The following is a 15,277-nucleotide window of genomic DNA, read 5'->3' on the forward strand; positions in this document are numbered from 1 at the left end:
TCTAAGATAAGCTAATATATAAGAATAATCTTGTATAATTGGAGGGCATGTTTGTTCTGGGATTTAAAGGTTATTCATTAGCTTTAGCAGGAGCAATTATTGACCTGAAGGCTAGTTGACAAGATAGGTTTGTACTGAATTTTATGAAACCATAAAATGGGATTCTCTTCTTCACCTAACTATAAATTTCTGCTGTCTTCCTTAGCAAAGGGATGATATGCCCACCATCTACACTGGTGAGCTGTCTGCTTGACATGAACACTTGTGCATATTTGCAGTGCATTCCATGTGGTCAGCAATGTAGCTGAGCTTAAAAGGCTGGGTTTCATAATTGTGTTTATTTGGGATATCATCCTAGGATTATAGAAGTTGATTTTCAAAGTTCTTTTTAACTGAAGAGCCTGGAAAATACAGTAAGCTTTAAAGCCAAAAGGACCTCTGATAATGAGGGTCTGGCTTGACTGCGGTACAGAAGTTGTCTGATGTGGAGAAGGAAGAGTGGTCATTTTGGTAGTGGTCGTTGCTGTGGTAGTAAAGCTGTTAAAATGTTTGGTTTCGAAGCCAGAGGTGTGAACTTATACTTCAGACTGTCTCCAGTCAAGCCTTAATAAAACTTTATCTGGTTATTCACTCAGAAGAGGATAAGATGGCTTGACTTGATGTTAGCCATATCAGTTCCTTGGGTGCTTCTTGGTTTTGGGAATAACACTCCTCCATGCTACCTGAAAGAGCATCCTTGGGTCAGCAGGCCTCTGTTGGTTTTGATAATGACAGCTGGAAAATAGCAGCTGTAAAAACTAGCTGTGAATAAACATGAAGTGTAAAGCTGGAAGAGCTTTCCATCCTGCAAGAGCTTTCTGCTGGGAGAAATGGAGAAAAAAATGTAACTTGCTTTGAAGCATGTTCCTTCTGAAGTAAGGAACTTGATGATAGCATGACAGTTGGATTTGGGCAGTCACTTTTGTCTCTTGGTCCTTGAGCTTGAATGAAGAATTCTTGAAAATACAACCGTAACTTTGAGTTTATTCAAAAAAATTTTTCTCACTTATCTTCTGAGAAGGTTGTGATGCCAGCTTCCCTCTGTGGCTGAAGTCTTTAATGACAATATGCTGCTGTGTGAATGACTGCTATGTTCAGAACGTGTCCATCTTCACACTGCTGGAAGTGATCAACCATTCCCAGTCACTGGCACTTGTGATAGAAGACCGAATGAAGCGGTACAAAGTGTCTGGCCACAGCCCCTTCTTTGGAAAGCTGCAGATGGTCACCCTGCCTCCCATTGCTCCTGGAGTTCTAAAGATTATCTCGGAGAAAACAGATTTCTACCAGGTATCAGGTTGTTTTTTTTTCTTTTTTACTGCCCAACTACACTGAACCTTTAAGGATGGGATGGGAAAGTGAGTGTTATTTGCATGGATGTTTGGGGGCAGCATGTGTGCATTACAGGGACACCCTGCTGGTTTTTGCTGCCACAAGCGTTTGAAAGCAAATTTCTTCTTCATGTGCTTCCCAACAGGATGCTCAAAAGTAACAGGTTATTGGCTGGGGGCGTGTAGGCGTAGCTGATGTCTGCCTTGAAGGGTTTGGTTTCATTAGCTTGAAAGCTACACTCTAGAGAACTCTGATACCACTCTGTTTTCAGATAACGGAAAATGTTAGTGGGTGAACAATAACGGAAACATTCCATTCTCCTTGTTTTCAGTATACATATTTCAAAGATGTTTCCCTTCTCTTGACTATCAGTGTTCTGAGGATTGGTTCCAAAATCTTTTTCTTAATTACTGTGTTTCCAGTTTTTGTGCCTGAAACATGTACTATCTATTAAGTTTTGACCCAGAAAATAAAAGCAGAAATGCTTTTAACTTCTGGTGCACATACATTTGAATGACCTGTCCTGCTAGGGTAGGAAAGTTACATTCCTTTAGGTCTGAGTGTGTGACCTGAATTCTTGCTTTTTGCTAAACTAGGACAATTTTGAAATCCCTTTTGGTAATAGAGGGCATTTATGCAATGGAAAGCTTTTAAGTCAGGGAAGAAATGGCAGGTGTTATTAATAATAATTATTATATCATTAGTACTAGTAAGAGTAATAATTGTTGTTATTTTTCCCTAGAGAGTAGCCTATGTGCTCTGGAATCAGCTGAACAAAGAGAGGCGGGAGCATCACATTGCCTGCGTGGAACTGTTCTACAGGCTGCACTGCTTGGCACCATCAGCAAACATCTGCGAAGACATTATCTGCCACGCGCTTTTGGATCGTGATAAAGTAAGTCCTGTATTCACTGAAGCCACCTCATCCTTGTGGAGTTGTTCCAGTGCTTCCCAGACTGCCTCCAGTTCCCGTCCACCCTATGTCTTCTCTTCCATGGTCCCTCTGTCTTCCAAAAGTCTGAGACACTCTGTCTGCGCCTTTACATTTTCCTGAGATCTATTCATCATGGGACTACTGCTAAACCTAATCCCTGGATACAAGCTCTATCAGCCAATACTGGAGCTTTTTAAGTTTCAGCCCAAATCATGCAGTAGCTAAAAAATGTCGTGTTTTGTCAGTCTTCCCAAACTGAGTACACCAATAACTCTAAAATAGTTTTATTTTGTGTTGATTTTGTAAACTTCATATTCCAGCAAAATACTTTATTACCTTGTAAATGTATGTCAACATAATGTTGACCCTGCATACACCTTAGTATTTAGACTTCATAATAAGTAAGCTGTGTTTTAAGTGAGACAGTTTCTAATTGTTTTACTTGCCTAGTTTAATGACAGAACAGTTCTTTAGTAACTTAGAGTGTATTTATGAGAAGTGCCTTGCACAATAAAACTGAAAACAGCCACCTTCAGTCTTTGGTATTGTTTTCATACTTTGCTCTTGCAATTTTGAAACATAAAAGTTTGGAAATCTTTTAAAAGCTTTCAAACAAAATTACCAGTAACATACACTGCCTAATATACCATTGTCTTCCCGTTCGTCATCCAGCTTTTGAAACCTCCCTAACACCAAACCAAGACTAGAATGTTTATACACAGGAGTCCTGAAATATATTCTTACTGTATTGGCATATCTTGTTTTGCTCCCACAAACACTGTGGCAGTTAAGTTTTGGTTGTGCATTCATTGACGCATTTTGGTTTAGTTTACTGCAAAATAGAAAAGTGCTCTCAAACTACCCGAGAAGGATTAGCAGTCATCTACACAATAACTGTTGTCCTGCTAGAGGTTTAAAGGTCACCAAAACATTGTTCAAAGATAAATGCTGAAAAAAATATGTATCTGTCTTGTTTCCTTGCAAAGGGGACAAGGCTGGAAGCACTGTTCAGATTCTCTGTCATGTGGCACCTGACCAGAGAGATCCAAGGCAGCAGAGTGACTTCTCACAATCGGTCGTTTGATAGGTATTTTGCATTTCCACTGGCTCAGAACTACTTTTATATATTTAACTATATCATGCCTTGTCCTGTTCTTTTCTTCCGAGGTGGGAAAAGGTTCTCTGTAGAGAGAATAAAAAAGGAGCAAAACCATGATCTTCAACTTTGTTGCACTATTACTTTTGCAAAGCACCATGTGCATGGTGCGCTTCCTTGAGTGAGGGAAGTTTCTGTAAAAATAGAAAGAACTTTGTATACAAAGAGTAGCTGGCAGACAGGTTTCTGCATAGCAGACATTTTTATCTTGGAGTGGGTTAGATTTTTTCCCAAAGAATATAGAACCAGCTACTTGTGCAAGACAAAAAAAAAGTTGTCTTAGTTTTACTTCCTATTTACAAGATCATGACCTGTGTAGAAAATGAGATAAAAGCATTAAAAGGCTTTCTAAATAAATATGTGAAAGAACTTTAAAATATGCTGCTGCTTTCTAGCATGTGAGTACATCCTTGCTTCTACTAACGCATGTGTCCTTGACCTCAGCTCAGGAAAATGTGCATGATCAGGCTGTTGTTGGCAGATGTGAGCCATTGGCTGGCACTTCCTTGAACATGCGCTGTCTGTGCCCTGCCGCTGTTTTGTTGTTTGCATTAACTTTTTTAGGGATTTCAACTGTACTTCTTCGTTCTGATTTCTCCGCTTAGGTCTCTGTTTGTGGTACTGGACAGTCTCAATTGTTCAGATGGGGCAATTGGTGCTGCAGCACAGGGCTGGCTGATCCGTGCCCTTTCACTTAACGACGTGGCACGGATCCTTGAACCAGTCCTGCTGCTGCTGCTGCATCCAAAGACACAGCGCACGTCCATCCACTACATTAAACTGAAAAACTCAGCAGGTAAAACTGTTCTTGGACTGAAACTGTAAGTGCTAACATGGCATTGCATACTCCTGAACGCCTACTGAAAGTAGCCTCTGAAGTGCAATGGTATCCTAAGACCGTGAGCTGTCTTGTGTAAGTTCCATAGGTTCCTCCTCGGCCAAGTATGTCTAGCGATGCCTAAAACATGGTTCAGGAGTAAGTCATGCTAGTTGAAGGTCTAATGATCATTTCTGTTACAGTGGCTGAACTTACACTGTTAGTTTGGATTGCTCCCTGCATTGCTCTGGGATCTTGTCCCACACTTCTCATTGCCATTCCCAGGTGATCCACACCACGTGTTTGTTCACTGTTCACAGGATCCCTTCTCGAGCAAAAGTAGGTCTGCAACTAAATGAAATCCAGGAGCAGTCTGGCGACTTTGTCACAGTCCAGGAACTGTTCATGTAGGCAGGATGGACAGGCAGATCTCACTCTCTTGGCCCAGTCTTGTCCTAGCACACCATGCACCCTCATAACAGGTTTCTTTATTCAGAATATTTTTTGTTAATGATTCCCTCAGTATCATGTTAAAATAATCAGATAGGTTGTGAGGAACATCTTGCTCTTTAGGGCACATCACATCAAAAAATAAATCCCTATTTCTGCTAACTTGTAAAAATTAGAATATCTTTGTCCAAAAAAGATCCATCCTGATTCTAGAGGAGAGCTAAGCCCTTGTGGCATATGTTTTGAGGTATCACAGAGCTAGGATGCAGAAGCAAAGACAGATGTTTGGTATTGAAGGTGACCTTCAGCCACCCAAATTAAGGAATGTGGCAGGTCATCTTTTTTTTGACAGGCTAAATTTGACAGCTCAAGGTGTCCATTTTAAGACCTTTGATGAGAACCCTTGTGAAACACATACAACTTATGTGCCAAATGTGGAAGAGAAGAATGTAACAGAGATATGTGTGGAGCAGCTGATGAAGACAGGTGTGGAGACAGGGTTTGCTCCAAGTGCAGTCCTGTGAAGGCTGGCAGTCTGTACAGGTTTGGGAGTGCTGGGAATGGTATGGATATGAGACACTGCACCGTTTGGCCCAAGTAGCCAAGGGTGTTTCCTGGAGCAGAGCAGGAAGGTGGTGGAGAAGTGTCTGGCAGTTTTGTGTAAAGAAACTTCCATGTCACCTGTCCATCTCATTACTGGTTACCTAGCTGTTGACTTGTGTAATTGTTTTTCTGTCTTGATTGGCAAATAGTTAGACCTTTATAGCATCCACAGGGACCTGTTTATTAGATGCTATACAAACACAGCACCAAGAGAGCTAATATATTCCTTCCGTGTTCCACAGCATGTAATCATGGAAAAATTAGCTATTGGTAAAAACAGAAATTAAAAAAAAAAAAACTCATCTGTTGCTAACATTCTCATTTCTCTCCTGACCTCAACAAATATTTTATGCTCAGGAAGCATAAAAAAAATTTAAAAATTGTCACATTTAGGGAGAAACGGCATGTGTTTTACGTTTTGAACTTATTCCCTTACGGTTGCAGTAGGTTAGGACGGCTCTAACACTTAAAAAAAAAAGATAATTCTTGCCTTAACATAATTTTATTTTAGCTCCACTTTTTACAATTAATAGTAGACTGGATAAGAGTTGCTTCTTAACCTTTTTTTTTCTTAGAATGATTTATTCAATATAAAGCGTGTTGTGTGAAAAAGATGATTATATGCTTTTTTTGAAAAACAATTTTTTTTTTTTTTCCAGAAGATATACATGATTGGCTTTGCAAGAAAAAGGTCTCTTTGAAAGAGTATGGAATCTCTGAGAGCAATTCCGAGGAAAACCTTCCACTGAGCCAGTTCACTACTGTGGATAGAGAAGCAATTTGGGCAGAAGTAGAAAAAGATCCAGAGAAGCCGGAGTTAAAAACTGAACAGTCTGAAAACAACGGCTCTTGTAATCCATTAACTTCACATGAAGCAGATGGTGACCAAGATAATAGTGAGCACACAGAATCAGCAGACACCAGCACAGGCCATGACAGTGAAAATACTTCCTCTTTTTCTCCTTCTCTGGAGCTGCAAGAAGTGAGCAATGAAGACAATGACAGTGCTGCAGGCGATGGCAGAGGGACCACAAACCACGTGAGTTCTCTCAACGCGTTCCTCCCTGAGAGCTCCAAATCCAGCGTAGCCCTAAACCTTGTGCGTGCGGACTCGGAGAGGACTCAAGCTTCAGAGTCTCTGTCAAGTGATGAAGAGGTGGACTTGGAGCTCCAGGAAATTACCCATTCTAGGTTGCTCAAGCAGCAGAAAGAAAAACAGGAGATGATTGAGGCTCTGTTCAAACATATGCTGCTGTATTTGCAGCCTTACGATTCTAAAAGGGTATTGTATGCGTTTTCTGTTCTGGAGGCAGTGCTTAAAACAAACCCTAAAGAATTTATTGAGGCTGTGGCTAGTACAAGCATGGATACCAGCTCCACAGCACATCTGAATCTTATTTACAATCTCTTAGCTCGCCATCAGGAAGCCCTCGTAGGGCAGAGTTTTTATGGCAAGCTTCAGACTCAGTCCCCAACCATGTGTCCCCATTCTCTTCTAATAGAACTGCTCACTTACCTCTGTCTCAGTTTTCTGCGCTCATACTATCCATGCTACTTGAAAGTCACACACAGAGATGTGCTTGGCAACAGAGACGTGCAGGTAAAAAGTGTGGAAGTCCTGATTAGAATGATGACCCAGCTAGCTACCATGGCCAAGGCAGCCGAGAGTAAGAGCATCGAGTTCATACGCAATTTGCTAGGAAGATGTAAAATCCAGGAGTTTGTTCTTCTTTCTTTGTCTGCATCTATGTATACAAGTCAGAAACGGTATGAACTGCTTATGGCAGATGGAGTTAATAATGTTCCTGAAGAAGAACTCCTTGAAGAGAGCCTAATCAATTTTGGGCATGATCAAATATGGAGCGAACACCCACTCCAGATTGAGTTGCTGAAGCTTTTGCAGGTATTGATTGTCTTGGAGCACCATCTTGGACAGACTCAAGAGGAGCAGGAGAATCAGCCAGACCTCTCTAAGGAATGGCAGCAGGCTCTTAATTTCCAGCAAGCCATTGGTGCAATGCAGTATGTCTATCCGCACCCAATAACTTCACAGGGGTTATTTGTCTCTGCTGTGGTTAGAGGTCTGCAACCAGAGTATGGCTATGGGATGCATCCCACTTGGGTAGGGTTAGTCACATGTTCCCTGCCCTATTTTGGGAAGTCTTTAGGCTGGACTGTGGCACCATTTGTTGTACAGATATGTAAAAACCTGGACGAGCTTGTCAAACAGTATGAAAATGAAGCTGTGAAGACATCTGCAAAAACATCTGCAAGGTAAGAAGAGTCTACAGTGTGGAATTTGTTATGCTGTCACTGTTTAAAGTTCCTCTTACTAGAGTGTAGTGCACAGTAATTTACTGTTTTAGCATGGTGGCTTCCAGAGTTTGACCCTCGAACCTGCTGCACATGCAGGCATCTGTCTCCTGAGGGAGGCAGTATTGCTGCAGCAGGGCTCACTGTGGTTGCAAAAATGACCAGCAGCTGTGATGTTTCCTGCCCCCCTCTGCCTGCCATCCAAGTAAAAAGAAGTTCCTAGTTTTGACAAGACTGAGGATTTTGGAGGTCTAGTTGAGAAGAGACGCTCTGGAGAAGAAGAATACAGTGGTACTGTTCAGAACAGGAAGGAGGTGAAAGGAACAGGGAAAAATAGTCCAACACTAAAGATTTGTCAGGTGGGGAGCAATATTCTGAAAGATCTAGACAAGGAGATGAGGTTGTCTAAGCATAGTTTGTGAATCTTTCATTCTGATATTCCTGTCTGGTCATTCCAGTGTTCTTTTAACTATTGCATAGAAACATTTCTTTTTTCCCTCCAAAGCTTAACTTCTAAAAGAGAAAATGTTACACCTGATTACCCACTAACCCTTTTGGAAGGTCTTACAACTATTGGTCACTTCTGCCTTCTGGATCACCCTAATCAAACTAAAAAGGTAAGTGCTTGATGCCTACCACTCGCTTGACATCTCGGCACCAGTCCATCAAAGTATGCATCCCTTTTTCTTTCAGAGATGAATATAAGTAGTAAAGCAGGACTTGTATGAGAAGATAACCTTAATGGAGCCTCGTAGCACACCAAAGGAAGGGAACTCAGTAAAAGTGTAAGGGAGGGGAATAGAACTTAATTTTTTTAATTTGAAAATGGGAAAGTGAATTTTAAGCAGAAGATGTTCATTATGAACTTGCTTACATAGACCTTATGCCTGTGTAGTTTTATTCTGAGTTCTTATGCTGGTGTGTTCTCTACAATTTTTATTCCTATAACATTTGTCAGAAGAGGATATTATCTTAATAATTTCCTAGACAAACCGATTATCTCTGTGCCAGAGATAGTGCCGAATAGTGTACAGCAAATTGAGTAGACTCTAATAATAACAGTATATTTCAGAAATAGAATGACTGAATTATTTTTAAAGTTGTCATTACAAAAGTTGACTATAGTTCTCCTACTTTTATGATAAGAGGAGTCATTCTGTGGTGCATAATATAATGTATTTTAATTTTTTATTTTTTTTTCTAGTCATCATGTTTAGCTGAACCTGCAAATCTGAGAAATGCTAGAAATGCTATTTTGGAAGAATTGCCTCGCATTATTAATACCATGTCCCTTCTCTGGAGCGTTATAAAGAGGGAAGACTCTCAAAAAAGACCAACTGACTTCTTTGGAACAGCTAAAGGCTCTTCTTCAGTCTACTTTAAAGCAACCAAAGTAGGAGTTCTTTTAAGCTGCTCATCATCTTTGTCAATCCCTGCCTCAACAGTGCATTTTACATAGAGTTCATAGGAGTAGTTAATGATACCGGGCCACAAAGAATTTTTGAAGAACTCATGAGCTACAGACTTGTACAGTACCTTTCTACAAAAGTAGATTTTCCCCCTGTTCTTTTTTCCCATCTGCACCTTTTCCTGATCTGTTTCATGTTTTGCTTTTTCTGTGAGGTTCTGTTAATAGCTGTTGTACAGCCAACTGCCTCTGAATTGTCTGCACCTTCTGCAGGCAGTAGAACGTGTACCTGAAGGAAGAAAAATACTGGACTTTTACCTTCGTTGGTAAATCACAGTAGTGAAAAATATCTGTAGGCAAGAATATAAGAAAAGGAGTTAGTTCTTCTATTTTGCAGTCTGTTTTCCAACAAATGTGGTATCCATCTACAAGAGGGGTACACTAACTCACCAGTCTGACTGCCAAGCATATAAAAAGATTCTTTTGTTGTATATTTTCTGAACATCTTGGGAAAAGGAAAAATATTTTCCAGGCTGTGAGGTAGCCTTTGCCTTACAAAGTTCATCATTGACTTTTTTTTTTTTTACCACTTTTATAGACATTAAGAACAAAAATACTGGACTTCTTGAATCCATTGACAGCACAACTTGGAATCCAGTTGATGGCAGCAATTGCAGCAGTATGGAATAGCAAGAAGCCTCATAGGAATCAAAGTAAAATCAAGGTGAAACTAAAGAAAGGCAGCCTTATTTTCCCATTGTAAAGTCAAATGTTAAATTTATATGATCATTTCTAAATTCTAAGCTTTTGTATCGATTCTTTGGGTTTTTCTACATCTGACTACAGCAAGCCACTGAAAAATCTGAAATATTCTTATCTATACATAATACCACAAAGCATGCGGACTACAATTAAAATAAGTAATCAAATATAAAAGACACTGTGGCAGTTTAAGTCTGATCATAATACTATTTTTTTTATTCTGGATTGTAATTTTAGGATTGCAACTTGCCAATTATATTTTTAAGATCTTGAATCGGCTCAGTTTCCAGAGAAAATTGTTGTCTTTGGTACTAAGCATTTATTCTGAGTAGAACATCTCTTTCTTTTCCTCTTTCTTTTGCACATAATGGAGTTGTTTTCATGAAGGCATGGGGACAAAATGTGTATGGCAAATTGTGGCATGCTTGATTTAACTTGTCTAATTTAAGCTTTGTAAAGTGATACTTTGTGATATTTGAGTAATCACACAAAAAGCTGTTTTTTCCTGTTACACTGATCTGAGGGGTGTATCTTTTGTCTTGTTTTGTCAGATTCTTCCAGTGGCTAGTGCATCTCAGCTTATTCTTGTGGATTTAATATGTGCACTTAACACATTGAAAATTGACACTATATTATATCTAGTTAAAGAGGTAGTCAAGAAACCATCGCAAATCAAGGGCGAAGAGGTAACCATGAAGATAATTCCTTTTTATTAATGTATTTTATTCTTTATCTACTCCATTGTGTCTTCTAAATATTTTTAGAAGCCAAGTTCAGAGGATTTTTTTTTAAATGTGTGATTCTGTCTTGCTCCTGAGTAAGTTATGTTTTCCAGAATGTTGGATTCTGTGTTTTGATCCATCAGTGTAAGTAGATTCTTCAGACTATTTTGCTAGAGAAATAGCTGGTAATGAAAAGGTGTGGAATCCTTCAGTACTGAAGATGGTCACAATTTTTGTAAAGCTGCTGCAGATATAAAGTTCAGTGATGCATTTGTATCTCTGTACCCTGATCCAAACCGTTAGGAATACTTGACATTGAGTCTGCCATCTTCTAACTGGCTTTCAAGTAAACCAGTTTAGCTACTATGCATGCCATTGTAGGAACTCCTACAGCTCTGGATAAACTGTAGCAGATATTCCAAAGTAATGTGACTGCTTCTGAACTAGGGTTAAAGCTCTGAATTCCCTTGTACTGCTTGGTGTATAGGTAGCTTTACCATAGTTGATCACCTGTCAGAGTACAAGTGACTTCTTTTAACCATTGAACACAAGTATTCAACAACTTAGACTTTCTGATGGCAAGTAATTGTGGGTTTGCTTCTTATTTTTCAGAAGTCTTCTCTTGTAGATATTCCAGTGCTGCAGTTCAGCTATGCTTTCATTCAAAGGTAATTCAGTCTAAAAGGAAATTTTCTGTTTGACTCTAGTTAGGATAACAGCCAGCATCGCTGTTCCTGCTTCACTTTGATCCTTGTGTCACAATGTCACAGAACATCTTTAGGTAGGAAATGGTTACATTATTAAGTAACAGACACAAAATAACTGGTCTATGACTTTACGTTCTATTGATCTATTGATAATACCAGTCTGAGAGCCTCATTTCATATTAATGGAGCAACATACTTCAGGCATCTCCTTAGCAAGGTGCTTGTATACTATCTTATGATCTTTTCCCTTATCTGTTCTGTGTTGCTAGATGATGGATAAAGGACTTCCACGTCCAGTAAAATTGCTATGGCTGCAGTCTGTGCTGGACATGTAGTGGGTCAGGCAGTTGATTGGAAATACTGCTTTGATCAAAACTCTTCTTCACATACTTGGCTTTTCTCATATGGAAGCCTTGGGATATATCAGGCTGTATGCAATAAGCTATGGAGATAAAGTAAGCTGGCATGCAGTGGAGTGGTTAGCTGAACTAACATTCCTTTTCTTTCCCACTAAAGTCCCAGCCCTCGTACAGTGCCAGCTGGCATACTGCATGTAGCATGCATACCAGCTTTTACTGATGTATGCATATTGCCTGTGCTGCTGGGTATTTGTACCATGTTGATTCAGTTAGGAAGGAGTGCGACCTAAAGGACTGATCTTGATGGAAGCTTTTAGGCCACCAAGTTGTCCATGTATGTTGTGTTTTGGTTTTTTCTGTAACTCTAACTTCAGATTTGGAGGTGTCTTGGTGTTGTGTTTTTTGGCAGACTACCTGTCTCAGCCTTGCAGGAGAACTTCCAGTCCTTATTAGGACTTCTCAAAGAGTCTGTGCAGTTGAACTTGGCTCCTCCTGGACATTTTCTTCTTCTCAGGTACTGCATACGAGAGAATTTACAGATGCATTGAGTAGACCTGTCCAATTACTAACTCGGAGTGAATTCATTTTCCCACAGTACTCTGAATGACTTTGTGACTAGGACACCTACTCTAGAAAACAAAAAAGACCAAAAAGACTTGCAGGTACAGTGTATACATGTATACCTTTTATTTCATGAATCTGGCACTGTACATCTAAGTAAAAGTGGAGATGACCTGATCTGTACTTCTTATCTGAGTTCATCTATGCTTTTAGAACATGTGACTACACACGTAGAACGTGCATACACACGTTTTGGCTGAGGCCTGATAAATATGGGAGGCTCAGATATGAGAGTCATGATGAACAGAATGTATCTAACACAAGTTTGTCAAAAATACATGGTGTTGCAGTGGTACCTATGGACTTTTCAAAGCCTTCCCTGGGTAATTTTATAATTTTTCTCAGAAATAAAATTGTGACACAAGTATGATGTCAAGAACTCATGTCATAAGTGTAAGTATTGAAAACTCAAAACTATCTAGGAAAATTGGTGGCATAATTATCCTTGAAGCTCATAGCTGTGTTTGGCAATGTAAATGACAGTCAGCTCACCTTTTATTTAAGGAAGGGGTGAAGAAGAGCAGCATTCTCTTCCTATGATGATTGTGATTTCCCCAGAACGGTTTAATTACTACCTACATGGATGCAGTTTGGGCTCTGAGCCAATGTAATGCTATGTATGAGGTGAGACAGTGTTGTAGTTAAAGTACTTTTGTGTGCCAACAGAGAAAATAAGTCTCCACTTCTGCTTTAGAGACTTGCCAGCAAAATGGCAATGTTGATAAAAAGACAATTTTGCCATCCTACTGTCTTGGAGCCTCTTCACAAGTGACCTCTGCTTTACTTTGGATAGTTAGGGTTGGGTTTCACTGGAGTGACCAGCTTTTCATTTCACTGGGAATTAAATGTGGCAAAGTGTGACTGTGCACATAGTTTGATGCTCTGTCTTGCTTACCCCCAGCAGAAAGATTAACATATGAATGGATGGATTGCCATAAAATAAAATCCTGCCTCCCTTAATGGTCTGCCTCACTTAATGTTCTCCAGGTATAAAAGGAATAAAAAGGCACAGTCTTCAGAACACTAAAGGCACTGGTATGCCATTTCTGAGGGGCTGAACAGTTCAGATCCTGTCTTTGACAGATGACAGCTAATGTGTCGTGTGTGTCAGGACTGATGCCAAACTGGTACTATGTTAGTGGTAATGGCTTGCATGGAAAATCATGGCTAAGACCTCCATGATAAGCTAACTTGAAGTTTTTCCTGCTTTTCACTTTCTTGCCTGTTTTTACTTGAAATAAGCAGTGCTTATTTGTCTTGAGAGCACAGGGAGTTAAATCAAGGAAGTATTTGTTCCTCAGAGATAAAAGTGCCTACTTCTGATTGTCCTGGCATGTTTCATATAAAAGGGACTTTGCTTTGGCCAAGTGATGATGACATTCATCTGAAGCCACATTGTCTGGTTATGTTACAGGAGGTGACCCAAAAAATCTTGGAGGCTGTAGGGACTGTTGCTGGTTCTTCTCTGGAACAGACTAGCTGGCTGAGCCGGAACTTAGAAGTGAAAGCTCGGCCTCAGATTTTACCAGATGATTTCAACATTGAAGACGTGAATGGTAATGTGCTTTTGCCTGATGTTCTGCTGCTTCATCTCTTCAGTTTAACTCAGGGAGGTGTAAAAGGTGTTTGACATGAGATGGGAGTAATACAGCCAAGAAGTAAAACCAAAGGAATACAGTATTCTCCATTAAGAATGTCAGCCTAAGCAAGTTTAGTAAATATCTGCACATTGTGTATAATACAGAGGAAAACTTATTGCAGGTGCATGGAATACAAGAGACAGGACAGCAAGGAGTGCGTGATCTGGGTCATTGTGGCAACATGCCCAGCAGCATTTCGATGTAGTACCAATATGCAAGTAATAGCTCTGTTTAGGAAGAAAATAAGGAAACGGCAAACTTTATATGTGTCTGAAGGGAAAACAACATTATTTTGCCTCTTTTAGATACATCAGTGGCACCATCTTCAATGGTTTCTGCTTCTGCTCCTTCAATATACAGTGTCCAAGCTCTTTCTCTGCTCGCAGAAGTAAGTAGGAATGGGGTTTGTAGTTGCTGCTCTGACCTGTGGGGTGGTTGCTATGTTAATGTTGTTGGGCAGAGGCATACGTTAGCTTTTCCCAGTAGATTAAATGGGAGCTTAACTCTTTATTGAGACAGCCCATGTGCATGTTCTAACCTGAAATATGGCATGCTTTCCCCTTTTGTCAGAAATACCAGCTAGAGGTTTAAAGATACATTCTTTTCATTTTTAAGGTTCTTGCTTCTCTTTTGGACATGGTGTACCGGAGCGATGAGAAGGAGAAAGCTCTGCCATTGATTTCACGTTTGCTTTATTATGTATTTCCTTATCTACGCAACCACAGGTGACTTCTCTCTCTGTACACGTGATTTTTTTTTAAGTCTGGGTTGGGTTTATTTTTGGACTGCACTGTAAGACTTTTACTTTTTCTTCTTTTTGTCCTCTCTTCTATTTCAGTTCTAATAAGGTACAAGCTGCATTTCCCTCAGGAACCGAAACCTTTATTTGTTTGAGCTCTGTGACAGCTGTTTCTGTTTAGCTGTAGGTGTTCCTCCCATTGGGTTACTGGCCCTTACTTAAAGCTCCCCTTTCTGTGTATGTTAGGTAACAGAGGGAGGCTACGGGATGGGGCAGCAGAGCACTAGGCAAGGCATGGGACCCATCATGAAGTAGAAATGAGTAGAGAGAGGATCACCCTATACTCTGCCTAGTTTTTCAGCTAGAAGCACAAGACGATATCATTTGTCAGCTGGCCTGTATGACAGATGACCCACAGGAACAGGACGACAGAGTAGAACATTTCCTTGCTATGGGAGTTCCCTCCCATCTTCCATGGCCTTATCAGCTGGTTCTGGTTCCTCAGTCTTCCTCATCCACCTCTCCCCACCTTTCTCCCAGTGCTATTCACAGATCTCTTAGAAAGCAAATCCTCCTTTCTGTAGCAGCTCTCTGCCAAGTGACAGGAAGCAACCATTCCCTTCTCTTCCCTGCTTGCCTCCTGCTCCTTTTTTCTAAGCTGCAGCTATTCCTGCT

General features: G+C 40.2%; 1 protein-coding gene across 1 annotated transcript in view; it reads left to right on the forward strand.

Moving 5' to 3' along the window:
* DOPEY2 (dopey family member 2) overlaps nt 1-15,277 on the forward strand; it is a 44,527-nt gene that overhangs the window by 22,410 nt on the left and 6,840 nt on the right. Inside the window, exons 14-28 of the mRNA XM_008944439.1 lie at nt 1,061-1,329; nt 2,114-2,266; nt 3,292-3,392; nt 4,067-4,257; nt 5,991-7,605; nt 8,150-8,261; nt 8,849-9,037; nt 9,651-9,776; nt 10,366-10,500; nt 11,149-11,204; nt 12,012-12,116; nt 12,198-12,264; nt 13,638-13,779; nt 14,169-14,251; nt 14,479-14,588. Of these exons, the coding sequence (XP_008942687.1) occupies nt 1,061-1,329; nt 2,114-2,266; nt 3,292-3,392; nt 4,067-4,257; nt 5,991-7,605; nt 8,150-8,261; nt 8,849-9,037; nt 9,651-9,776; nt 10,366-10,500; nt 11,149-11,204; nt 12,012-12,116; nt 12,198-12,264; nt 13,638-13,779; nt 14,169-14,251; nt 14,479-14,588 (3,454 nt within the window). The remainder of the gene's footprint in view (nt 1-1,060; nt 1,330-2,113; nt 2,267-3,291; nt 3,393-4,066; nt 4,258-5,990; nt 7,606-8,149; nt 8,262-8,848; nt 9,038-9,650; nt 9,777-10,365; nt 10,501-11,148; nt 11,205-12,011; nt 12,117-12,197; nt 12,265-13,637; nt 13,780-14,168; nt 14,252-14,478; nt 14,589-15,277) is intronic.

This window comes from Merops nubicus, unplaced genomic scaffold (assembly GCF_000691845.1).
Source record: "Merops nubicus isolate BGI_N331 unplaced genomic scaffold, ASM69184v1 scaffold22027, whole genome shotgun sequence".
In the NCBI taxonomy this organism is placed as follows: Eukaryota; Metazoa; Chordata; class Aves; order Coraciiformes; family Meropidae; genus Merops; species Merops nubicus.